Source organism: Chelonia mydas, chromosome 10, assembly GCF_015237465.2.
Source record: "Chelonia mydas isolate rCheMyd1 chromosome 10, rCheMyd1.pri.v2, whole genome shotgun sequence".
In the NCBI taxonomy this organism is placed as follows: Eukaryota; Metazoa; Chordata; order Testudines; family Cheloniidae; genus Chelonia; species Chelonia mydas.
The window spans coordinates 5,177,390-5,203,490 of NC_051250.2; the positions used below are offsets into that span (position 1 = coordinate 5,177,390).

A 26,101-nucleotide genomic window follows, 5' to 3' on the forward strand; every position below is an offset into this window, starting at 1 on the left:
TCTAGGTTGCCTCCCTCATTCAGTAAGGGGCCCACACTTTCCTTGACTTTCTTCTTGTTGCCAACATACCTGAAGAAACCCTTCTTGTTACTCTTAACATCTCTTGCTAGCTGCAACTCCAGGTGTGATTTGGCCTTCCTGATTTCACTCCTGCATGCCCGAGCAATATTTTTATACTCATCCCTGGTCATTTGTCCAATCTTCCACTTCTTGTAAGCTTCTTTTTTGTGTTTAAGATCAGCAAGGATTTCACTGTTAAGCCAAGCTGGCCGCCTGCCATATTTACTATTCTTTCTACACATCGGGATGGTTTGCCCCTGTAACGTCAATAAGGATTCTTTAAAATACAGCCAGCTCTCCTGGACTCCTTTCCCCCTCATGTTGTTCTCCCAGGGGATCTTGCCCATCAGTTCCCTGAGGGAGTCAAGGTCTGCTTTTCTGAAGTCCAGGGTCCGTATTCTGCTGCTTTCCTTTCCTCCTTGTGTCAGGATCCTGAACTCGACCATCTCATGGTCACTGTCTCCCAGGTTCCCATCCACTTTTGCTTCCCCTACTAATTCTTCCCGGTTTGTGAGCAGCAGGTCAAGAAGAGCTCTGCCCCTAGTTGGTTCCTCCAGCACTTGCACCAGGAAATTGTCCCCTACATTTTCCAAAAACTTCCTGGATTGTCTGTGCATCGCTGTATTGCTCTCCCAGCAGATATCAGGGTGACTGAAGTCTCCCATGAGAACCAGGGCGTGCGATCTAGTAGCTTCTGTGAGTTGCCGGAAGAAAGCCTCGTCCACCTCATCCCCCTGGTCCGGTGGTCTATAGCAGACTCCCACCACGACATCACCCTTGGTGCTCACACTTCTAACTTAATCCAGAGACTCTCAGGTTTTTCTGCAGTTTCATACCGGAGCTCTGAGCAGTCATACTGCTCCCTTACATACAGTGCAACTCCCCCACCTTTTCTGCCCTGCCTGTCCTTCCTGAACAGCTTATATCCGTCCATGACAGTACTCCAGTCATGGGAGTTATCCCACCAAGTCTCTGTTATTCCAATCACATCATAATTCCTTGACTGTGCCAGGACTTCCAGTTCTCCCTGCTTGTTTCCCAGGCTTTGCATTTGTGTATAGGCACTTGAGATAACCCGCTGATCACCCCTCTTTCTCAGTATGAGGCAGGAGCCCTCCCCTCTCACGCGCTCCTGCTCGTGCTTCCTCCCGGTATCCCACTTCCCCACTTACCTCAGGGCTTTGGTCTCCTTCCCCCGGTGAACCTAGTTTAAAGCCCTCCTCACTAGGTTAGCCAGCCTGCTCGCGAAGATGCTCTTCCCTCTCTTCGTTAGGTGGAGCCCGTCTCTGCCCAGCACTCCTCCTTCTTGGAACACCGTCCCATGGTCAAAGAATCCAAAGCCTTCTCTCCGACACCACCTGCGTAGCCATTCGTTGACTTCCACGATTCGACGGCCTCTACCCCGGCCTTTTCCTTCCATGGGGAGGATGGACGAGAACACCACTTGCGCCTCAAACTCCTTTATCCTTCTTCCCAGAGCCACGTAGTCTGCAGTGATCCACTCAAGGTCATTCGTGGCAGTATCATTGGTGCCCGCGTGGAGAAGCAGGAAGGGGTAGCAATCCGAGGGCTTCATGAGTCTCGGCAGTCTCTCCATCACTTTGCGAATCTTAGCTCCTGGCAAGCATCAGACTTCTCGGTTTTCCCAGTTGGGGCAGCAGATAGATGACTCAGTCCCCATGAGGGGAGAGTCCCCGACCACCACCACCCGCCTCCTTCTCTTGGGAGTGGTGGTCGTGGAACCCCCAACCCTAGGACAGTGCATCTCATGCCTTCCAACTGGAGGAGTCTCCTTCTGCTCCCTTCCCTCAGATGTATCATCTGGTCCACTTTCCGCATTGGTACCTGTGGAGAGAACATGAAAACGGTTACTTACCTGTATCTGCGTTGCTGGTACACGGACGTTCCCCTTTCTTCTTCTGGAGGTCACACGATGCCAAATTTCTTCGCCGGCCTCCTGTCCCCGCTGTGCAGACTGCTCTGAATCTTCAGAACCTCGTGCCTGTAGAAGCATATCCTGATGTCTGTCCAGGAAATCTTCTTCTCCAGGTCTTAGCCTCTTGGTAGTTTTTGGTGGCAGCCCTGCCGAGGCCCCTAGTGGCCATAAGGAAGCAGTGTCTACCTCAGAGTCTACAGTCCCCAGTTCTAAGCCTGGAGTTTCACCTTTAACTTTGCTGTGGGTGTTCAGTGCCTTTGAAAAATCAGACGACTGATTTAATGACCTAACTCTATGTATTCAGGTGCCTAACTCTGGGCAGCCATATCTGAAAATGTTTGCCGCTGCATTTACATTATTTATTATGATATTTTCCACCCTGCTCCTTCTCCATTTTTCACCCTGTTTCTTTGCTGGATATGTTTTTTTTCTCTTTCTTTCGACCCGTTTTGTCAATGTCTTTTCTAAGCAGACTCTGAACCCACTTCATTCAGACCATTTTTTCCACTGACAGCCCACTTTCTTCCCACAATACAGAGTGGCAGAAGGGGTATCGTGGAAGCAACCAACAGGGGTAGCAGAAATGCAGGATGGGATTGCTGGGGAAGGTGGACCATGACTCAGCTTCTACCGAGTGTCAGCCCAGTTGGAACACTGCAACTCCGCCTCAGAACACTGCAACTCTGCCTCAGAACACTGCAACTCCGCCTCAGAACACTGCAACTCCGCCTCAGAACACTGCAACTCTGCCTCAGAACACTGCAACTCCGCCTCAGAACACTGCAACTCTGCCTCAGAACACTGCAACTCCGCCTCAGAACACTGCAACTCCGCCTCAGAACACTGCAACTCAGCTGGAAAATTCTAGTCAGCTCTAAGGAGTTGCAGTAGCAACTGAAATGGAAAACTCTGGGCAGTTACCAGCATCTTCCATGGGGCACTTTAATGCACCCAGAGATCAGACCAGAGTGGAAGTGATATTGCAAAATCGGTGAGGAGCAAATATGCCCTCATGGCGACAGCGGAGACTCCAGGGTTCTGCTCCCAGCTACGTGATACTGGGGAAATCGATGGATGTGTGACAGCTGCCATTTTAACTGACACCAGAGGCTCAATCAGGGGCCCCCAGAGCTAAAAGCAGAAGTCTCCACAGTTTGAGCGTACGAGCCAGGCTTGGTAGCTGGAGGTTGGAATAAACTTACACCTTTTGTGGATCAGGTGTAGAAGGGAGAGACACAAACACACACTGACCAGTAAGCATTTACCCACTGGTGCATTTACCCACTGCCAATGGGGGATCATCAGGTTTAATTAGTGGAAGTGTAATTAATTGACATGTGTGACTATAGAGCTTTGAATGCACAAATACAACTGTAGCCCCATGCGCAGCAACATAATAGACACACCTTGGGGACCTTTTATTGAATTAAAAGGAAAAGATGTAAATGGGCCTGCTTTAATTCTTTCTCCTGCTCCTCCCCAAGCTGTTCATATATATCACTGTCACTCAACATGCCAGGTCTATGTCTGCTGAAAGATCTAACTAGTGTGTAACAGTGCCATTCAACACCATCACTGCCAATGCTTGCGAACAATGGACTAGTATCTATACCCCGTCCTTGCTTGTTTTCAAACCTGAGAACACTTTGTATTTTAAAACCATAGCGATAGTCCTGTCTTGGAAAGAAACAGCCATTCTCTCATCTCAGTGCTGTTTCTCTCTCTTCAAAACCTTCCACAATACAAGGAGATTTCAACGAACAGCTTCCATTCAACCCATTGCATCTTTCCTTAATGCTGTGCACTGGCTTGAGTTTTAACCTGTGCTGTCTTCTTGCTGAGAGAGAAGCATACCTAACGCAGATTAAATGAAATCCCAGCACAAAAAACCTTGAGGGGTAAATATAAAACCACAGCCAGAGAGAGATGCTTATTGTCAGTGCTGAAGAATCTAAAAGGTGCCTACATGAAAATACCGCAAAGACAGAAAATGGCAGGGTGGGGGAAGAAGGAGACAGAGGAGTGTCAAGAAGATGAAGGAAAAGGTCTATAATAAAATATTCTGGAGTGGGTTCATGTTATGTAATTGCTCACAAGCCTTGATTTTGTAACTTCTGTTGTAAATTTTAATGGGAATGTAAATAAGACTGAAGAAAAGAATAAAAAGGCTTGAGAAACAATTCTGAAAGTTTCCCCACTAAAAAAACCAAACCATCTGTTTGCAGGTGACATGGCGGGGAGGGGGAATATTTGGACAAATTCTGAAGTCCTTAATCAGCAAAACTCCCAAGGAAACCAATTGCCTGGGTTGCAACTGAAGGAAGAACCCAAGATTTAGTCCAAAAGGCTTGACAGAAAGGAGGCACTAGAATCTACCAGTTAGAGCAGGTAACTCAGGATGGTAAAACTTGGTTCTAGACCTGACTTCCACTGACTCATTGTGTGAGCTTGGGCAAATCACGTAACCTTTCTGTGCCTCAGTTTTCCCATTTTTTATCGTAAGCGTAATGACACTTGCCAACCTTTGTAACGTACTGGGAAATCTTTGGGGGGAAATCACTATCTATATAAATTCAAAGTGTTTTTACAATTATTATTTCTGAGAAATAACATTTTTTTATCTAAAACTGAGCCATATTCACCACTGAGCTTAAACCCCTATTCAACCGCATTCATTTTTGCCATTTAATTTTAAAAAGTGATCCTTTATTGACACGTACATGCATTCCTTGAGGGATGGACGCACAATATTTTGGTTGGAGGTACCTCTCCTCCTGGTCACAAAAACAACTATTGAGTGACTTTAGCAGCATGTGTTGCTAATTTATTCTAATTTGCGAGAAACAAGCTGGAAAGCTATTTTTAAATAGAAATTCAAACTAGGGCTTCACATATTTTTTCTCCCCTGTGAATGTGCAATAAATCCACAGTAGATACTGTATATTCTTTGTAAACATTGTCGTGCTCGCCTACTCAGGTAATTAAGACCCTATCATGTTTTTCCTAGGAGCAGAGACCATTTGTTCTGACAAAGCTTCAAACTGGGCAATCTCATTCTACCTACCTAAATTCCCCCTGCAGTTCCAACTACATAAAGCATCCTTCTTCACTGTCCTAAAGTGCTGTGAAGCGTTCCTGTGAGCTGTGGGTGTTCCACCCCAGAGGTGGGTGCATTTCAGTGATGGGAGAAGTGATCTCTGTAAGCATACTATCTGTAAAAATATTTGGAGGTTCTTTGGGATGAAAAGGCAAAATATGATGTAATGTTACCATCACAAATATCAAAAATGGAGGGACAGTATTTTCAAAATGAAATCTAATGGAAATATAAAATAATTTACCCAGTAAAACTGGGCTTTTTGCTCTTCCTCAGAGCACTTTACAAGTGTGGACAGGTATGATTATCACCACTGTATGGATGGGGGAAATGGGGTGCACAGAGGTTAAGCGACTTCTCCAAGTCCACACTCTGAGTCAGTGGCAGAGATGTGGTTAGAACCTAGTACCTCTGACTCCAAGCCCACTGTGTTACTGAATTGGCCCATGTTATCTCTATTGACAAGCAAATTATTTATTAGAAGTGGACAGTCTCCCTCTGTTTGCGAGCCATTAGAAAACACAAACAGGTACCTCGATCCAGTCTTGTTATTTAAACGTGTTCTGTTGTTTAGCACAGTGGACAGAGAGACAGAAGTGCTGGGTCCCATCCTTGGCTCTGCCACTAACTCCCTCTGTGAGCTTGGCAGAGTCACGCAACCACTATGTGCCTCAGTTTCCCCATCTATAAAGTGGAGATAACTACTCTATATGCACAGGAGTATTGCTACTTTGAGATCCGCAGCTGAAAGGGTCTCATTATAAGAGCAAGGTGTTAGCCTATTTCTATAGTTTAACCACCACCAACTACAACTACAGCTGAAACAAACAGGAGAACAAACATTTGTTGATGTAGTGGTCTACTCAAGGGGTACAGCAGTTTCATGTTGCTTGTTTCCTGGCTTTCCGTTGTTCTTTCTGGGCCAGAGAACACACAAACCTCAGTGCATATAAGGTACATACCTGGAATGCAGCAAACCACATGAGCCAGTCCAGACGATAGTGGTATGGTGTTATAAGGCACGGCCTCCTCTTCAAATCCCCAGGCTTACATTTAAACTCGTACTCCTCCCAAACCGCCATGGGATCATTGGGGTCCAGGCTGGATGTACCTTGGAAGATGATCTCAGTTCGTTCCTTAGTAATGCTAGGGGAAATAATCATTGCATTGTTATTTTCTCAGGCTGTGCCAAATGCTAAATACTGACAGTCAGCAAGGAACTGCCCCATTAGGCTAAAATTTCTTTTAACCTGCCTTTGGCTTTTCGGCTAAGGTGAAGTGTGGTAGCAGCTTAACATTTTGATTCTGACAAGCTGCTGAGCACCAATCTATGTAAGGTACTTCCATGGACCCCCTTTACCACAGCACCTGAGCACCACACCATCTTCAATGTGTTTCTCCTCAGCAGGCCCTGGTGATGTAGGGCAGTGCTACTATCCCCATTCCATGGCTGGGGAGTTGAGGCACACAGAAACTAAGAGACTTGCCCAAGGCCACACAAGGCAGAGCAGGGAATTCAATCCAGGTCTCTCGGCGTCCTAACCACGAGATCAGCCTCTCCCCCTACTTGGTTTCCAGCACATCCCTTTATCTCAGCCCTTCTGACAGTCTAATGACAGCACACCCCGTGGCGTGCAAGGCTTAGCTGTGTGACCGCACGACTCGTGTGGGACAGTAGAGATTCGGTCACTCACAAAAGTGATCCATCCTAACTCAGATCTGCATAATGACCCAGGTGCAAAAATGCATGCGTGTAATCTGCACGTGTGGATGCCCTGATGGCACCTCCCGACTCTGGTATTTGCAAGTGCAATTTCATGTGACTCCATCTGCAGGATCAGCAGAGGGGCTTCCGGCTGGGACGAGCTCAGCACGGCCCTTACCGGGCTGGCTTCCTACAGGCTCACTGAGCAGAGCTGCTGGTCGTGGAGCATTAGAGTTCCAGCCTGCGCCTCGGCTGTGGCAATGGGCAGGATACACGTCCAGCGCGTCCAGGTTAATTGGTTATGTCTGCTCTAGAAAGTGGCAGCCAACTGGTATACACAACCCACCCCATCTGGAGCACCCCCTAGCAGATTACTCCTGGGGCACCATTAACAACTGTCTGAAAGTGCCCAAACGTTTCGCCATCTCAGCTGGAGGAGAAGTCTCACGGAGCCATCGCTCAGCAGCCGAGCAAGGGAGGGCGGCGTGTGAGCCGTCACAATTGAAGCCAAGAGAAACAGAAAAGGAAAACAAGCTGGCTGTACCTAATTAGACATATAAAAACCACCCCAGCCTTATGGCAGGTCACACACAGACCTAAGTCTCATGATTTGCCAGCCTCCAAACAGCAAGGCAATCGGACAATGCAGAGTGCAAGCACCATGCCACAAAAGGAAGCCTACAGCGAGACGCCCATGTTGAAATCCGTTCCGCAAGGGCTTTTTTTCAAAGATCTGTCAGTGATGCTTCTCTACAATGGAGCCCTCTGTTTGCCACGGTGTCTGCATAACATCATTCTATCTATCCAACTGGTCCAATCCCCGTCCCCTAATTCCGTCCTCTCTTGGTCCTTCCGCCATCAACCCAAAAAACTGAAAGCGCAGACCAGCAATTCCCTCCCCCTTTGCTTATTTCCAGTGATAGACTCTTGCAACTAATGGATGCCATTCATCTCAGTGTATAATTGTTACCTGCATTTAATAGATTTCTGGACTCTTCAGCCAAGTTCCATACTATACCTTCGGCTGAGTTATGAGCCGTGGCTAGCTGCCCAATGGTTAGAAACACACTGTAAATCAGGGACACCAAATTACTAATAAGAGTTGGTTCCTACTGTGTGCTTCAAAATATGTCAAGTTTCACATAATCGTATATTCATTATGAGCTGCAATCCTCTTTTTATTGGTTTACATAGGCTGGAATTACAAACATATTACAGCAGCATTTCATCACACGCTCTTTTGGTTCTGGTAACTGTTGAAACAAAAACCTTAGACCGAAGAGGAAAAAGAGAAACAAGAACCCAAATACAACAAACTCCCATAACTCCAAGGCTCCACCACTCTAAGAGATGCAGGGATTAATACAATTTTGTTCTCACCACTCCTACCCTGCCCCCTCCAACTCTCCTCCAAAACAGGGCTTTCACGTGTCACACAAAACACTGCTATGTTTTAAAGTGCGGAGGTTTGTTTTTTATCGTGTTTGTTCAAAGCTTCCCTTTCTGCAGAGGTTGAACAGAAATGTCGGCTTGTTTGAAAGGTGGGTAAAAGATCATTTCAAAGCCCAGTGTGACTATGGGCATGCTGCGAACGCTACTGCTCACAGAGTGACATGGCTTTTACAAAGGTTACATTTTTGTAACAAGGACCTAACACACCTGGGTAGTTACACTGGGTACCTGCTCAGCCAGAATCTTCTGCAGCCAATCAGATCCCTCTTTTTATAATGCCCCTTTGATAACAGCTGGCTATTTTCTGGGGTATGATCCACAACCCACTGAAATCAATAGGAGCCGTTTCCATCCTTTGCCTCAGGCCTCTAGAGCAGCGGTTCTCAACCTTTTTGGGCTCAAGACCTATTTGTAAACGTTTATGATCTGTCACGACCCAGAACATAATCTGGGGGTGGAGGCCCTGGGGTGGTTTCAGTCGGATCCTGCCCGGCACTCACCCCACAGTGAGTCCCAATATTTGGGGCTTTTTTTCATATGGGCTCCTATTACCCCCCAAACCTGGCCCGATTTTTCATACTTGCTGTCTGGTCACCCTACACAGTAGTGGCTCCTGCAGCTCCTGTGCTGTGGGGCTAGCTGGGCTTGGCTCTCCGCCCCGGGCGTTGCAACCTCTCGCCTCCCTGACTGGACCAAATCTGTGTGAGTGGAGCTGTGACCTGGCTCATGGGGTTGCAGTACCACTCACTCAAATCTGGCCTACCCGGACTCCCATTATCATGATGGCTGAGCCCAATCTGAGTGGTGCTGGGACCCCAGAGGCTGAAGTACCTGGAGCAGGGAGATGAGCCCAGCTAATCCCGTGGGACAGGAGCTATCATGCGACCCTTTGAAACATTCTGGCCACCCAGTTTTGGGTCCCGACCCACGGGTTGAGAAACCCTGCTCTAGAGAACATATGGTCAGCACAGTGTGGGCCTGCGGCTGGCAGAAGCAGAGGTCTAACTATAAAAGACTGGCCAGCTTCATCAGGATTACCTCAGACCCTCCAACTGGATTAAAAGGCTTGGGCCCAGTCCTTCCATCAGCTGCCTGTCTACAGCTCATATTGACTTCAGTAGGAATTGCGCACACAACTGGTAGGATGATCGAACTCCCGGTCCTCCAGTTCTACTTCCTCCCCGCAACCTCCTCAAGAGATACAGATTAAATTCTAAACAGCTCAATAACTCATCAAGAGGAACTAGCAAGCACTCAGATTCCACAATGGGTGTGCTGCGGGAACCTAAACAGACTCTCTCCCACGTCAGCCCGAGCTGGCTACAAGCACAAAAACTGCGGAACTAACATGTTGTTTGTAAAACAATAACTCTGCTTCTATTTTATACCCCTTTCCTCTCCCCTTTCTCTATCTTGTCTGTTCGGATTACAAGGTCTTCAAAGCAGGGAATGTCTATTACTCTAGCCTAGCACAATGGGGCCTCATTATCAATCGGCCCCTGCACGTTGTCGGAATACCAAAGCAACAACAACAGATTGAACATGCTATATTGAGGGTCTTCTCCTTCCCTACCCCACTGGTGTTACTGCAAAACCAGCTAGTTTCCAACTGGTAGCTAGAGGAACAAGTTCTATGCGGTTGAAAGCAGTGATAAGTATTTAGCCTGTGTGGATACTTGCAGAGATAGCTAGTATGGCCACAATAAGGTGGCCCAACGGCCTAATGCAGAACCCTGCATGCTATCATGCAGAAGGCTCTTTTTCAGGGGCATCCTTATGACTTTTCTTCTGCCAGAGCAGAAAGGCAAGGCAGGTTCACGGAGGAGATTTTCCCAGCTAGAGGGAGGGAGGAAGGAAGGAACACGAACACACACACGATAGAGAGAAAAAAAATCACTCTAAATATGACCCATATGACTCTCTACCTTCTATGCATATTATCATAATGTTTTTATATCTAATATATTGTGCCCCATAAGAACAGTTATAAATTTAAAGCAAAACTATAGTCAAATAAATTATAATACAGTAGGAGAGGATTTTGTGATCCTTTTCAAGCACTCCCTTTTCCCCCCCATCCCCAATGAACAGCCACTCTGAACCTATCAGCTACCAGAAGGATTAAAAAATAATGATTATAAGACACAAAGACTGGCTAATTGACTATATTTCATGATGTTGATAGGAGAATAGAACAGAATAGGTGTGCTGTGGGTCTATTCAAATGATTAGTACCTTCCAAAAGCGCCGTATGTGTTTACTATCCTGAGCGAGTTGAATGAGGTGTTCATGACTTGTCTGGAATTAAGCAGGTTGAGAACGACAGGTATACTGAGATAGGTGATCAGGAGTCCAAATGAGACGTTCACCACTTTGCGGACGTAGCAGCCTGGTTAGAACACAAACAGAACCAGAAAGGAAGTGACTTCACCGTCTGAAGTTCCTCATGATCAATTCAGACCCTGCTTCTGAGAAGACGTTTTTTTTCCCCCTACAATCCTTTCATGTCACCTGACAGGCAATTTCAGAGGGCTGCTAACAGTTGGTGTCAGCTCCCTTTCAAGCTAAAGTGGATGATTCTTACACGTAATCAAACAAATCCTCACCGGTAGGCCATGTAATCTCTCTCCAAAGATCTGCCTTTCTCTAAATAGTCTGAGAAGGGGCTGAAAAGAAAAATGTCTAAAATGTTAGAGTAATAACAGTTTTAGTGTAGCAAAAAAAAACACAGCAGGCATTTAGACATTGTTCAGAATTGCCCTCCTTGTTATTAAGGCTTTCCATGGACTCTCGCCAGCTGATTTTAAACTCTCTCTATTCCTCATCATGGATCCTAACACCAGCCGTTTCTTTGTCCTTCCTCACTGCTGGTGGAAGAGAGAACACTCCTCCGCAGCTCTTACCACTGGAATTTGCTTTTCTGCATCTTCCTGCCACTGACACAACTCCTCTCTTTGATTCTCATCTCTTCCCTGGTTAGTGCCTCTGTACACTTCTCTATCCTTTGGCTACCACTTATTATTTCAACTTCCATTATTTTACATTGGGAAGTGCTTTGGGAAATGGCTTGCAGGAAGGACCCTGCAAATGAGACTGGTGTTGTACTGGATAAAATGCGGTTTTTCAGTCTACAGAGAATCTAACGTTATCACAATCAGACAAATAAGCTAAGGCAGACTCTAAAGGGTTTTTTGTGCTTATGATTGTTTTTAATTTAATGTGGACAGTCAAAGGAGAAGACTCAAAGCAAATGCATGTAGCTTTCCTCCTATCTCTGCCGGAGCGGGATGGTTATTTAAACCTCTCATATAGTATGAATAATTGTTTAGTCTGGGAATATTTTTGGAGAATCACTTGATTCGGGTGGGTTATCTACCCCAGCCCCCTGCATCGCAGCCGGGCTGCCTCTGTGATCAGATGGCCTGAGACTTCTAGCCTGTAAGGAAAAAAATAATCAGATACGAACACCAATGACTGCAAAGGTTTATTGTGAATGTCGGTGCTCCCCAGGTCACCATTTGTCTGGATGATGTCTAAACATGGGCCTGATTCTGCATATCCCTGCTTCTCGGACTCGTCTGCCACTAACTGGGTGAGTGAGGGTTTGCAGGATCTGGCCCTTTGACAGTCCGCTCGTTGGGGCCACAGGTCATCACTTCTTGCATGGCTATAAAGCACCATGGACACCTACAGCACTGTGTACATCATAACCATGCCCTCCGAGTTGCACCAATCTGACCTTTAACTGCAGTTACAGTTAAATCCATGTGGAGAACGGCAACAGAAAGGAGTGAAACTGGCGGAAGAGGTGCAGGGTCTGCTTTGCAGCCCATCAATGGGAATCTTGCCATTGACTTCAGTGAGACTTGGATCAGGCCCTTAGACACCAAGGCGCAGATCCTTAGAGGTACTTAGGCACCTACGTCTCACTGAAATCAACAGGAGTTGGTGCCTCGAGTATCTGGTCCCATGTGACAGGCTCCTTTATAAAAACTTTCACATGAACAAAAGGGGCATAAAATGCCACACCCTCCATTCTTCTGACTCTTGGGATTAATGGTCCTCTAGGACTTTTGCTACATGGCCCTCCTGTCCAAGGCACCGACTCAGCAATCCATTATTATTCAGCACGTGCATGAGCGCTTTCTGGAACAGGGATGGATTTAAGCTGGGACTGAACCCAAGTTTGTAGCAAGTATGGGAGGTTCTTCTAAGTAACCCTTAACTGGCGGTCTGTGGGGACCTGTCAGAGAATTTCTTGGAGTAAATTTGGGAAGCTGAGTCACAAGAGGATCTCTCTCATTCTCAAAATGATTCACGGATTGGTAAATTGAAGAACCATTATTCTGTTTCTTCTCCAACAAGTCAGGCATAGGTTTACTCAGAGTGACTGAAAAACACAGCTCAACAGGAGATCTCTAGCATCACTCCGATCACTGGATTTACCAGCCCTGCCAGAAAACTACTTGGCATTGAAATGCTGCAACTAAAGAGATTTCATCTAGTAAAATATTTAAAATAAATACATAGTATCAGAGGGGTAGCCGTGTTAGTCTGGATCTGTAAAAGCGGCAAAGAGTCCTGTGGCACCTTATAGACTAACAGACGTATTGGAGCATGAGCTTTCGTGGGTGAATGCCCACTTCGTCGGATGCATGCAAAAATATTCCCAGACTAAACAAACACATGCATCCGACGAAGTGGGTATTCACCCTCATGAAAGCTTATGCGCCAATATGTCTGTTAGTCTATAAGGTGCCACAGGACTCTTTGCCGCTTTTAATAAATACATAGAAAGTGTAATGAAATTTAATTAGCATTACTGAAACTAAACACTTCTGTTTAATACATGGCATAATCTGAGGTGGATCGGGCTTGCTCCGAAAGAACTAGTCAGGCATTTTATTTTGTAAACATGTTTTTGTCTTTCCGATGGATGTTTGGTATATTTAAAAACTAGCATCTGTAACTGATGTTGATATTATGTTCAATTTGTTGCTTACATATTGTTTATACAAATACTAGAAACAGTTCTACATCTGTTACCCAGCCCCATGTAAGTAAATCCCCCTTCTCTCTGTGCTGTCAGTTCTCTTTGGGGATAGGATTTTATTTTTTTAAATCTTAGCAGTGTACATTAGCAACATGCTTCATTGCTCCTTTTTTATTCATATGAACAAAACTTCTATTTACTTTTTCATGCTATACCCGTAGGCCAAACTATATGCCCAGGGCAATTTGACAGCCAAATTCTTGATGCTCGAACAAGCCCAGCATTCTTGACAAAGTCTGATAGCCCTGCTCCTTAAAATTTGCGAGAGAGGATTTTATGCCCTCCCACTCCTTTTTTTTTTTTTTTTTGTTTGGCACCACATTAAATTACTGATTTAATTCCACAATCAAAACATTCTGCTTATGTTAGAACAATGACGACTCCCGAATAGTCTAAAGACAACTGGACAGAGCTATTATGTCCATTGTGTCAGTGGCAAATGCTGCAAAATTGCAAGTGTGATACATGTGAAAAACGTTTTCCACGTTTAAACATTAAAAAAATACCACTGAAATTCTGGTCCCATGGACATCAACGGGAGTGTTGTTACTGACTTCAATGGAGGCAAGTTTTCAACCTATATATTGCTTACTTTGATACATCTGATGCTTTTCCTCATGCTGAGTAGTACCTTAAAATACTCTCACTGAAGTCAGTGGAACAAGGTGCCACCCACCAGGAGCAAAGATATCAGAATTTTAGCTTTAGAGGCTTATTTTCCTATAAGCAAATACAACCCGCACTAACACCATGTAAGCATTCCCCCTATGTAGCTGGAGGATGGAAGTCTATCAGTCAGCTCCTGCCTCTGAGCGAACGGTTCTTTAGGGTAAGTAGCAGAGGCTTAAGTTTTAAGATCCAGAGGCCCTTCGCTGTGGATGATCCCACGAGGGAATTGTCACACAAAGATACTTCCTTTCCCCTGCACACATAATAGTAAGACCTAGCTCATGTAAAGCCCTTTCCAAAGGGAGGTCAGTATCATTATCCCTATTTTACAGGGTGGAGAAACGTAGGCACAGAACGGTGAAGGGACTTGCCCAAGTTCACCCAACAGGCCAGTGGCTGAGCTGGGAATAAAAGAGATAAGGTAGATAGATAAGGTTTTATTCCTCACGGGAATGACCTACCGTATCTCAAAGGAAGCCTCTGTCCTGCTGCCTGTTTGGCTTGTATCTTCAACACTTGGTCCTTCACACATCCCTCTTTAGAAGTGAACAGGAATCCCAAGCAGGTGTCATCAAAACAGGCAATGCTGGGCACGATGGTTAACCAGTTGAGGAAGCTCAGGTTCCCACTGATAATTAAGACCACCTAAGTAGGAAACAATGAAAGCATTGGGTAGTTGTGAGTTTAGGCAGGGGAATGCCCTGAAGAAGTGTCACCTGGCCAGGTTTCCAAGCGATTGTGTCCCAGCCTTAGTACTACAGCATTTGTCTTTAGGAGGAAAGGAAACGTCCATGTACACAATGGCTTGTTCTGTTGAAACAAGGTTAGGTACAATGATAATTACAGCTGCAGTGACTGGTTTGGAATGGTACGACTGTAACCAAGTATCTGGGAGTCCAAACACGCCCTGCCAACCTGTAGAGAAATCTCTGCGGTCATTGTGGTCATCCTTTGGGGAAGACCTCAAATCTCAACCGTCATTTCACTTGCTGTCACCGGTGGATCTTGAAGACAGGGCCAGACAGCCCTGTGCCAAAGGGGCTTTCACCTGCTCAAGCTCATGGAAATGTTGAGTGGATCCATTTAAAAAAAAAATTACTTTAAAAATATGTATAAACATTTGTGTCCGGTAGCTTCTGCACTGCAAAGGAGGCTCTCCTGGCACTATTTCCTGGCTGTGGAGGGACCGTACACTGAGCTGATTTTAACTGGAGACCCACGTGCACTTTGGCATTGAGTGATAGTTGCAACCCTACCGCTACTCTAAACCACTAAAAACACCACAATAAAAAAGTGTCCCTGTGTGTTGAGGAATGTTATGGGAAAGGGTTAGCTAGGAGTCTGGCACGTCAGACAGCGAGGAAATGGCTGGGCTTCCTCCACCTACATTCACGGAGAAGGAGGAACTGAGTGGCCGTGGATGGCACTTCTTCACATAACCTCGTACACTCAATGTCTGGTGACATAAGGGGGCATTCATGCACCCATTTCCCCTGCAACAGCCCCGGCTTTCCACACAGCTCTAGAGGCAACCGCCTCAAAGAACTACAATCACTGGTAAGTAACCACTTTTTCTTCTTGGGGTGACCACTCATAGGAGAAACACCCCTAAAGGGTATACTGTAATACCATACAGAGCGTATACCACAGTAAAGTACTTGAAACAACAGTGAGCACAGCCCTGTCTCAGAAGCTATCTACATGCACCCAATAGCAGCACAGGGGCAGAGACAAGAAAACCCTGGATACTGTGTTATCACAGCCCTGCACACGTTTTTCTGCTGAACTTCCTCTTGTCTGAGATTACCAAAGACATGGCAAAAAAACCCACCACTCTAGAGGCCTGAACATGCTCCCGCGGACACTCAAAGTGAGTTCTGCCATTACTTTCAGTGGGAAAAAGGATCTCCCGTGCATGGTGACTTGATTTCCCTACTCACCTCTGTGACTATGCTGTTGTTTGGTTCCATGTTTGATTGTCTATGTGGTTACTTCCTGATTACGCCCACTTGTCAGTGAAACCAAGGTTTCAGAAACCCGAGAGGAAAACTTTGGCACTTCTAATTAAAGAACAGCCCTTAAATATCTATGTGTGTTTTCTAAGAGGTATTTTTTATTTGAGCTTTTATTACCCATTTATGAGGATGTTTTGCATGTGTAACGCAGAACAGAAAAGGTGGGAACATTTCAAAGCTCTTGGAAGAGCATAAATATTTGTATATATTGGGACAGGTTTTTGAGATACAGGATATTTTTTCTTCTCATTACAATGATTTGCAAATCCAAGGCACCTTCTTGCACCCAGTTCCCCAGCCAACCTTAATGAGCATAAAGCAGTTATTTCTTGGGCACAGTCCATTTAGCCGTGGTCATGAATCACATGCCTTCAGAGCATATGGCTTTATTTTACAGCCTTACAGTTACATGATGTCACTTTTTTGCCATTTTCATGGGTCAGCCACAGAAAAGATGGAGCTACATCTCTGCTCAGGCTGAATTACAAACCCAAATTTGGAGCCTTTCATTAGAACTCCACACACCACTCAACACACAGGACAATTTCTCCATCATTATTATTGCTACCCACTCTCAAACCCCCTGACGTCACTGGGGTTGCACAGCTGCCAGTGAAGGCAGAATTTTGCTCTGTTACGCACTTCTGAGCAGTAAGCATCATTCTAGCTCCATCCATTAAGCTTAAACAAGAGAAGGGTAGGTGTGACTTGGTTATACTCTAAGTATCTACATGGGGAACAAATATTTAAAAATGGGATCTTCAATCTAGCGGGGAAAGGTATAACATGATCAAATGGCTGAAAGTTAAAGCTAGACAAATTCGGAAGGGAAATAGGATATACATTTTTAACTGGAACTGGCGGACTCTTCATTACTGACAATTTTTAAATCAAGATTTTTTTCCAAACGATCTGTTCTAGGAATTATTTCGGGGAAGTTCTCTCGTCAGTGTTATACAGGAGGTCAGACTAGATGATTACAATGTGGAACCTATGAATCACCAGGTGAACAAGTACCAAACAGTGGCATCTCTGTGGTACTGCACTTATTTCCTGTGCTTAGTGGTAACTATTGATAAGGGTCGAGGGGCAGCATGAAATAAGATTAAATAATTTGAAATGAAATAAAATGAAATAATTTCCCTGTTTTATCACAAATGAAAATACAAACACATGTAACCCTCAGGTCAAATCCTGAGATCCTTAAGACCTTGTCTACACAGAAACTTGCATGGGTTCCATGAAACTGGTGCAAACCCCTGTGTGCACACTTATTTTAGAGGCTTATTGTGGTTTGTCTTCAATCTGTTCCTAATTAATTTAAGCTAAACGGAAGCAGGCCTGGATTAAACCAAAATAAGAGTGTCCACACAGACTTTTTATTGGTTTAACTACATCTGTTTAGAATTACACCATATTCTAAACTGGTGCAACAGCATGTGCAAATGAGCCCTTAATTCCCTTTGCAGTGAACAGGAGTTTGCCGGAGTGAGACCAGGTATAGACTGAGGAACCCGCTTCGCACATGGAGCTCATCTTTGTTCATTGACGGAGTGCCAAGGGTAGACATGCATGTGTGCCACTCCCCATCGCTAACAGCGTGACTTCCCAGACAACCCTCTCTGGCAGCGGTCCCCGAACTGTGGGGCTAAGAAACTTTCGGGGGGCAGAAAGGGGGGCACACGGTGGAGCCTGGGCCAGCCCTCATGTGGGGTGGGAAGGGAGCGCCACCCAACCTCGCTCTGCCCCCAACCCAGCTCTGGCTCCAGCCACAACTCTACTCCGCTCCCAGTTGCAGCTCCGCCCCCAGTCGCAGCTCCGCCCTGCCTCCTGCTCTGGCCCCAGCCCAGCTCTGCCCTCATTCCCTCTCCACCTCCCGGCCAACTCTGCCGCTGGCTCCAGCTCCTCAGTTCTGAGCCCAGCTCTGCCGTCAGCCCAAGCTCCTCTGCTGAGCCGACCGTGCAGTGACGGAGTGGCTGTGTGTGTGCAGAATCCATCCCTGGTGAAGCAGGGAGCAACAGGAAAAGTTTGGGCACCACTGCTCTCCGGGGCTCTGGATCCACGGCTGAGGAGGAGGGACTGGGCGCCCTATTAGGAAATGCGGTATATGATCAGTAAAATCCTCCCTCTTGCACGCACAGCTCTTGTATGCAGGGCTTTGGGGGCTGTGAGGCTTTCGAATGGTGTTTGAGAAGCACTGTGAGGTCCTCAGATGGAAGTACTGGAGCAGGGCATTATGTCTGCTGCTGTCCTCTCTCTGCATGTGTTAAAGCCTTGGCTTCCCTGAGATAATAAGGCAGCCGGAGCCTGATGCCACAGGGTCACTACAGCAGGTTTCTAAGGCGTGAAGAGCCATCTAGGGAGCTGGCATGTCAAGCCACCTCAGAAGACTTACGGCATTCACTTTGGTACCATCACAACGTTGCATGCGTACAGAACCCTACAGTAACAAACCCCTGCGCGGTGCAGCTGGCGGCGTGAGTTGGTGAATAGTGGCATACAGCAGTAGTGCCTGAACGTGAGCACCGTTCTGTTGAAGACAGGAGGACAATGGAAATGATCACAGCAGCAGCCACCCATCAGACACAAAGGACGCAACCTGGATCTGCACAATAGATAGAGCCCAGGTCACGCTTCAATCTGTAGAACCCATTGGAGAACTCCCCTTTCTGGAAAATGCTCCAGGTTTATGCCAGTTTCTGACTGATAGGGACCAGGATGAGAGCAAATATGGGACAGATAATCCTACGTCGGTTACTGCAGTGTTCTTGTACCAGATGCTGGTCTAGATGGACCTTGGCTCTGATCCACTCTGGCAATTCCTATGTATATGCCTCAAGAGGCATCCAAATTGGCGCTCTCGCTAACAATCACTAGAGACAATAATCATACCCTCACCATAAAAGTGAAAGAGTTAAGAGGGCCAGACATTCAGCTTGTGTGTGGCATTGCACTGACGTCAATGATGCCACGCACATTTACACGAGCTGCCGATTTGGCCCGTTAACCTTTAAAGGATATTGCAACGTAATCCAGACTCTAACTCTACTGGAAGATGCCATTAAGTGCACTGCTTCACTCTCCAGCACAGAACAACGTGGTTTTTAGCCTACAGCAGTGAAAATCTTTAATTGTTCCATGTTCCTGGACAAGAATCAATCACCACCTATCCAGCCTTGCTGACACGAACTCGCACCAGACACAGAGTTGACATTAAAATTTTGCTCAAATGCCAGCATAACAACATGATAAACGGAGCCAATCACAACACAGTTGCCATTGAGACACATCTGGGTTTTCATGGGACCAATTGCCTGGCTGAAATGCCCAGCCAGTCCTTCAAAACTGAAAACGTTATAAATGACTGAGCGTGTTGGCATAAAACAATTTCTCAGACTCCACAAAAAGTGCAGATGATGCCTGTTTAGAACTGTTTGAGTTTTGAGACTGATTTGGATTCTTGTCCCGTTAGTCATGTTTTAGCCCTAGTTATGCTAATTAACTAGCTGTTCCTTGGTTACCACACACACACACACAAACCCACAGCCCCACCATCTTACCCATAAAAAAATAAAGGTTATAAAGTTGACTTAATGGATTGAAAAATTATGCCCCCGACGTAATAAAGTCACTGATTTTCCAGACTTGAAATCAGCTAATGAGAATTTCCCCCATCCCCCCAGCTGGGCTGAAAGTTATAACTTTGATTGGGAGTGTTATTTTTAAGCACGTTTCTCTATTCATGCAGCCATGCTTTACCTTCCTGTGAATTGTTTACTCGCTGTTTTAGAGCATGATTTGCCTGGGGGTCAAAGCATGCTTTCCAGAGACTGGAAGTCCAAGGTTGCATCATATCACCACCCTGTCTCTAGACATTGGAATATCTAGTGATTTTGTATGTATTGCCTTTAAAGATTCCTGCACACTGCCCTGCCAACATGCCTCAACCCTCATGGAGATGGATTATAATGGGGGTGAGAGGTTCGGTTTTCAAGGCCCATTCAATCCTTAGCCCCCTCTCGAGAGTGTCAGCAAGGGTTCCAGTTAGGGCCAGTTGTGCAGGTGTATTCAGTGATGAGGAGCGCAACCATGTTAGATGGATACTTGAGCATCGTCAGATGAGAAAAATGACGCTATTGACGTGGGCTAGATTTGAACTGATGACCTAGAGGTCACTGTTATTATTAAACTTTACTCCACAAGCATCTAGAGGTTCCAACTGAGATGGGGGCCCATTGTACTAGACCCTATACACACACTATCCCTGCCCTGAGGGGCTTACAAAGAAAATACACAAGACGAAGGATGGGAGAAATTGAGAATTATCTCCATTTTACAGACGGGAAACTTAGGCACAAGACAACTAAGGGTTTGTCCAGGTCACACCGACAGTTTGTATCAGGAACAGAAAGCAGATCTTCTGACTACCAATCCAGCATCTTCACTATAAGACCTTCTCAGAATTATCTGAATATCCTATTACTAGTCCCCTGATTTTCCCTATGCAATATCCTCAAGTGTGCTCATCCAGTTTGGCTTTTTTCTTTCCTAGACAAGTTCTCCTGTTTTGCATACTCAGACTCCCATTGGGACCCTACATTCTAGAGTCACCGGTGGTCTCCAAAATCCTGTTCCACCATTGAAACATTAATAAAACACATATTATTGGTGTGAGGCCTTTCAGCTGATGTTCTATTAAAAATAATTTAACTTTACTCATTAAAACAAAAACAAAATCATATCATTTATTTGTCTCTGACATTGGCATAGTTTTATGTCCATATTTGCAAGTTGCAATGCTTGAAAATGCTGACAGCACATTCAAGGAGCAGGGCGACAGAATCCTAAAGGGGTGAGCCATGCCTAATTACAGCACATATCAAAAGTCTTAACTGCTTTTTGGTAAACAAAATTACTCTCTCAGCCCATGTTGGATAATTACTCAGAATTAGTAAAAAACAACACACTTGGTTCTGAATGACATACACATGTAAGTTCCTGGGATGTAACATGTAGTCGTCAAAGCAGCAAATATGTATGCAGTTCTCACTCTAGATCCATGAGTCGTTTAGCTTTAAGTTCAATGGATATTAATCAGCCAGTATTCATTAATGTATTTCTCACCTAGCTACTTTGTTAGGAAACCATGTTCTTGTTTTTTATTTGATTTTCCTTGCACTATTGCGGTAATATTAAGAAAATAATTCTCCGGTTTGCCAGTTTGACACAGGATCACTTTACAGCTTTATAAGTAGCAACTGGGTGGTCTGTTACATGTATTTTTTTCGGTAGTGATTCACCTCTCTTTATTGCTTGGAAGTCAGAAGCAAAAATATCTTATTTCCACCAGCCCTCAAAAATCAAGGGATTCAAAAATAATATAAGTTTGGCATTTTTTGGTCTGTGGGTGGAATTATGAACCTGACAAATTTTTAACATGAGTTACTCAAATTGAATCTTGTGGATCACAATTGGGTATTTGATTAACATAAAGGCATCAATGAACAAATTCAATAAATGGTTAATATTATACCCTTCCCGGGGGGCACAAATACCATTTAATCCTGAGGTTGGCCAAAAACAACAACTTCTACTTGGAAGTCAATTAAGTGATCAGTGAAACTGTCATTTCTTCAATCTCTACGATTGAAGGCTGTCCTAACGACTGGCTTCTTGGCCACTTCTGGAAAGAGGTTATGTTATGTGACAGATGTGTCTGGCCAACACTAAGACTGAAGTTTTGTCAGCTGAGTAGCAACTGTCTTCTGCAGTTCTGATCCTTTAAGCCCAGGATACCCTGGGGTTAGTGGATCCTCATGATTCAGACCAGTATTTGCTTTGGCTGCCAGAGCACATTGATCTAATCCTCCCTTTCGGCACACAACTTCTTAATTCTTCATGTTTTACTTTCTCCTCCCAGAGAAAGAAAAAGCTCTGGAGGGAAGCTTCCATCTGTCCTCCAGAGAGCACCAGCGTATCAACCAACCTAATTCATCTCACAGCTGGAAGAGCAAATATCTCCAATAACCTAAGGGGATAGAGCATTGCGCTGGACTGCAGGCGATCTGGCTTCTAGTCTTGGTTCTGCCACTAGGCTTCTGGTTGACCCTGAGCAAGTTACTTTCCTTATCTGAGCCTGAGTTTCCTCACCTGTAAAATGGGTATAATGACACTCGCCTCCTGTGAAAAGTTGTTTGGGGTCTATGGATGAAAAGCACTATATAGATGTTATTCTACCTATGTGCAGATGGAACAATTGTCCCTTTGTCATCAGACGTGTAAAGAATGATAGTTCAATATGCATCCTGCACAACAACCAATACTCCTTTTACGCTATTTTAAAGGCTTATACCTACTATGCACTACAATCAAGAACAGTATGTTGCTTCCTCTCCTTACCTACTTCTGTACTGTACCATCTTTAGCCTGGTGCTTGACTTGTATTTACTAAGTGTCCACCTCTCTTTTGCTGGACAATATTGAAATGCACAATTATAACAAACAGATGGTACCAACCCCCATGGTGATTTTTTTTTTATTAAAGCACAGTATTAATCATGGTAATTGGGTAGGAACTTTAAGGTTATAAAACTACAGCATGTCTAATGAGCAAGCTCCTTATAGGAGGAACTGAGGTTTTTAATCTAATAATGTCAGTTTTATGGATTATGACTGGAGTTTTATGAAGTGTGATATGAAATACTGTGGATTCATGGCTCTCGCTGGATTAATTTGGAAAAGTAGTTTTCCTGGTTCTAGGCCCAAAAACAATTATTCCTTATATTTCTGTCCCCTGCACTGTTACCAAACCCCTCTGTCAGAAAATGGACACCTACCCCTATAACTCTTTTACAGGGTTACACTTCTTTGTTTGGCTGGTTTTTTATTTTTTTATTTATTTTTTAAATCCAAGATTGTTGTAAACATACAGTAGGTACTATCAGCTCATAGTCCTTGTAACAGACTATATATTTGTCCAGCAGGAACAGCAACAATAGCTTGTAAACAGTTAAACACAGTCTAGGGATGTCTGTGAATTTGCAGGCTACACCAAATCACGTGGATGTGGTCACTAGTTAGTACTGGGGCATATGCATATATTTATTTATATATAGTAACTTACACATGTCCAGTAGCCAGGCCACTAGGGGCAGGTATCAATTTTTAAGAGACAGGGCACAAATTACATTGATCACTGGGAAAAAAATCCAAACAAAATTCCTCTCTCGCATAACATAAATGACAAACTCCCGCTCGCTTTGCCCCAGCAAAAGGCTTGCAAATAAAGAGACTGCATCATCTATGCACTGGCAGAACACTATAATCTCACTCTTATATAGCGCTTTTCATTCGTAGTCCTCTATATGTCACAGATCGATGCGATCAAGCTGTTGACCTAACCAGGAGAGTACAGTTCCTCCCCTTGGAAGATCCTGGCTCTAGCTATTCAGATCTTGGGGATGGTTCCTCAGCTGACTTCAAATGTCACAGTGGGGAAGGAAGAGGATTTCTTAGACAGGGCCCTAGCCTTACAAGGCTTTATAGATCAATGCCAAGCCACTGCACATAGGAGCCAGGAGGTAACCAGTGTAATCATTTGAGAACTGGCACACTGCACTCCCTGCAGCTATCCCAGGCGAACATCTGCATCCTGTTTCAGCTGAAACTTCTGAATGGTATCTCTTAGTAGCCCAACCCCTTGGCTTTTCACTGCATCGATAACTCACTGCCAGGTTCCCATGGTCACAAGGGTTGTATTACACACAGATGAGAAAAGGCAGTTGCTGGCCACCAGGTTTCACTGAAGCGGGAGTTCAAAGATGTCACCAAACAGGACATCTCTTGGAGAAGAGGCAGGTGAATTCTCCTCGTACTGAGCAAAAGAGAACAGCCCTCAATCTCACCGAGCTCAAGATGCTTCCCCATCCTACCACCATCAGCTCTAGCTTGTCCGCACAGAGCTTCGGCCACCTCACTCTCTTTGTAGTCCAAGTCTCCGCTGGTTGGGGGAAATCAGACACAATGCACCAGCTGGTTTGATGAAGAAGATGGCGGGTGAAATCCTGACTCCAGCCACAGTAAAGCTTCCATTGGCTTCATTAGGGGCAGGATGTCATGCAGAGAGCTGTGTGTCACCTGTGTCTTTATGGCATTGCAACCAGGATTGTCCCCCTATCTCCCTCTGCCCTCCAATTCACACGGAGTGTGAAGGGGGCTGAGGGGAGAGGGGCTCGCAGGTGGGGAATGAGAAAGAGAACTTTGTAGAGCCCCAAAGGGAGAGCTTTTGGGATGGATGAGCAGCTGCCCAATCAGGACAACTGGTCTTTCTCCAGCACTAGCAAATTAACCACCAGCGTAACCAGTGCCGTCCCCATGCCAAACCCAGAGTGCAAACGACCCAGGGAAAATCAGGGAGTAAAGTTGTTTCACTAACAACCACTGTTCTGCTTCTCTTCTATGCCTACCTCGACGCCTGGAGCACCCTTCTTGGGCTGGCCTGTAAAGCTGCTACTCTTTCCTCTTTTCAAGCCCTCCTGGAGACCCACTATGTCTGTGACACCCACAAAGAACTGTCTGAATCAAATGTTCTTCATGTTCAGTCTCTTTTATCTCAGGGGGGAGAAAAACCTCCTGTGATCCACCCTGGGTTGCCCTAGCCATTGCTGAAGCATTGCCTTATCTTACTGGCTTACCGAGGTTATTCCTCTTTTCTTCCCATCCCCAGTGCCTTGTCACCTTCTCATTGCATCGTGCCTGAGATTGTCTGTCAGCTGCTCGGGGCAGGGATCATACATTTTATCGGCACTGAGAATTGCCTAGCAGTCTCTGGTTTGTAGTTAAAACAACACAGCAGTAAGTGTAGAGGCCTTTGCCCTTGAAAAATTGGGACGGGACAGCTCGAGGCAGACTTCGGGCTTCCCCAACTTTCATCTTTCGCTTTTTTTTTTTTTGGTGTGGTTAAATAGTTAACTTTCCTCCTCTGAAATCTCCAGCCCCTCCTCCAAAGAATCCCCTCCCACTGCAACAATCTGAAATTCATAACATCGTGAGTCGGCCCTTCCTGCAAAAAGATAGGAAGGGCAAGCCTTGAAAGCCAAATTTGATTTTAATGTGCCTCCAGTTACTTGCGTACCATGAAAACATAGCCTCCCACAAAGAAAAACAGGCTATGATTCCCCCATCTGGTTTCAGTTTGAAAAATACTTATATATGTAGTTTTTTCCCAAAAGTTATTGTAGGCACAGTCAAGAAATTCCCATTAAATGACAACAGCAAGAACATTTAATTTTCCCCTATTATTCATTTAATCTCTTGTTCACTTTTTGACTCTCTATCTTCATGAGGATTTAATCTGTTTTGCAAAACTATTTAGTGCACAGTAACACATAGGAAAATAATTACCTCTCTCTGTTCGTTCTTTTTTATGCCACAGATAAGCGTGTTTTGTGCATCCCAAAGAAATTCAGAAAGCTATCAGAACTGCCAGGAGGAAAAAAGGGCTAAATAGGTCACCCAGATAAGGTTTGAAAGAGGGAAGCTGGCTCAACTCCAGTTTACATTCTTGCATGCAATGAGTTTGGTGATCTCAGCATCATCTCCATCACAAAAGCAGCTCACATCATTTTTACACAATCTGCTTTTGCTGCCACTGCTCAGAAAAGCCCCCACACAGCCAGAGAAAGGCTGAGTCCAGAGACTCCCCTCTGAGTTAGGGTTTACACCATGCTGCAGATTTATGGGTGTACTCAGAAGTATTCTAGTGGTGGTAAATGTCTCTCAGGCATTCACAGGGCAAGAGAAATGCATCTCAATGGCCTTCTCATCCTAGGAATGCACAGAAACAAGACCCCAAGAAACAATTTTAAAATTCTATTCTCCAATGTATGATTAGAATAGCATTTGTTTATTTGCTCTCTCTGAAGACCTTAGCAAACTCCTCTTTTCCCCATTCCCCCTCCTCCAGTTATGAAAGGATTTGAAGTAGGGCACGTGGGTTCTCTTCCCAGCTCTCAGGGTATGTCTACACTGCAATTAGACAGTTGGCCTGTGCTGGCTGACTTGGGCTCGTGGGACTCGGGCGAAGGGGCTGTTTAATTGTGGTGTAGATGTTCCG

At 45.1% G+C, this 26,101-nt stretch overlaps 1 protein-coding gene across 6 annotated transcripts in view; it reads right to left on the bottom strand.

Moving 5' to 3' along the window:
* The window catches only part of LMF1 (lipase maturation factor 1), a 343,636-nt gene that overhangs the window by 35,142 nt on the left and 282,393 nt on the right, over window positions 1–26,101 (bottom strand). For all 6 annotated transcript variants that reach the window (XM_043523957.1, XM_037911089.2, XM_043523961.1 and 3 more), the window contains 3 exons: window positions 14,434–14,617; window positions 10,486–10,639; window positions 6,056–6,239 (listed from right to left, as the gene is read on the bottom strand). In XM_043523957.1, coding sequence (XP_043379892.1) covers window positions 6,056–6,239; window positions 10,486–10,639; window positions 14,434–14,617 — 522 coding nt within the window. The remainder of the gene's footprint in view (window positions 1–6,055; window positions 6,240–10,485; window positions 10,640–14,433; window positions 14,618–26,101) is intronic.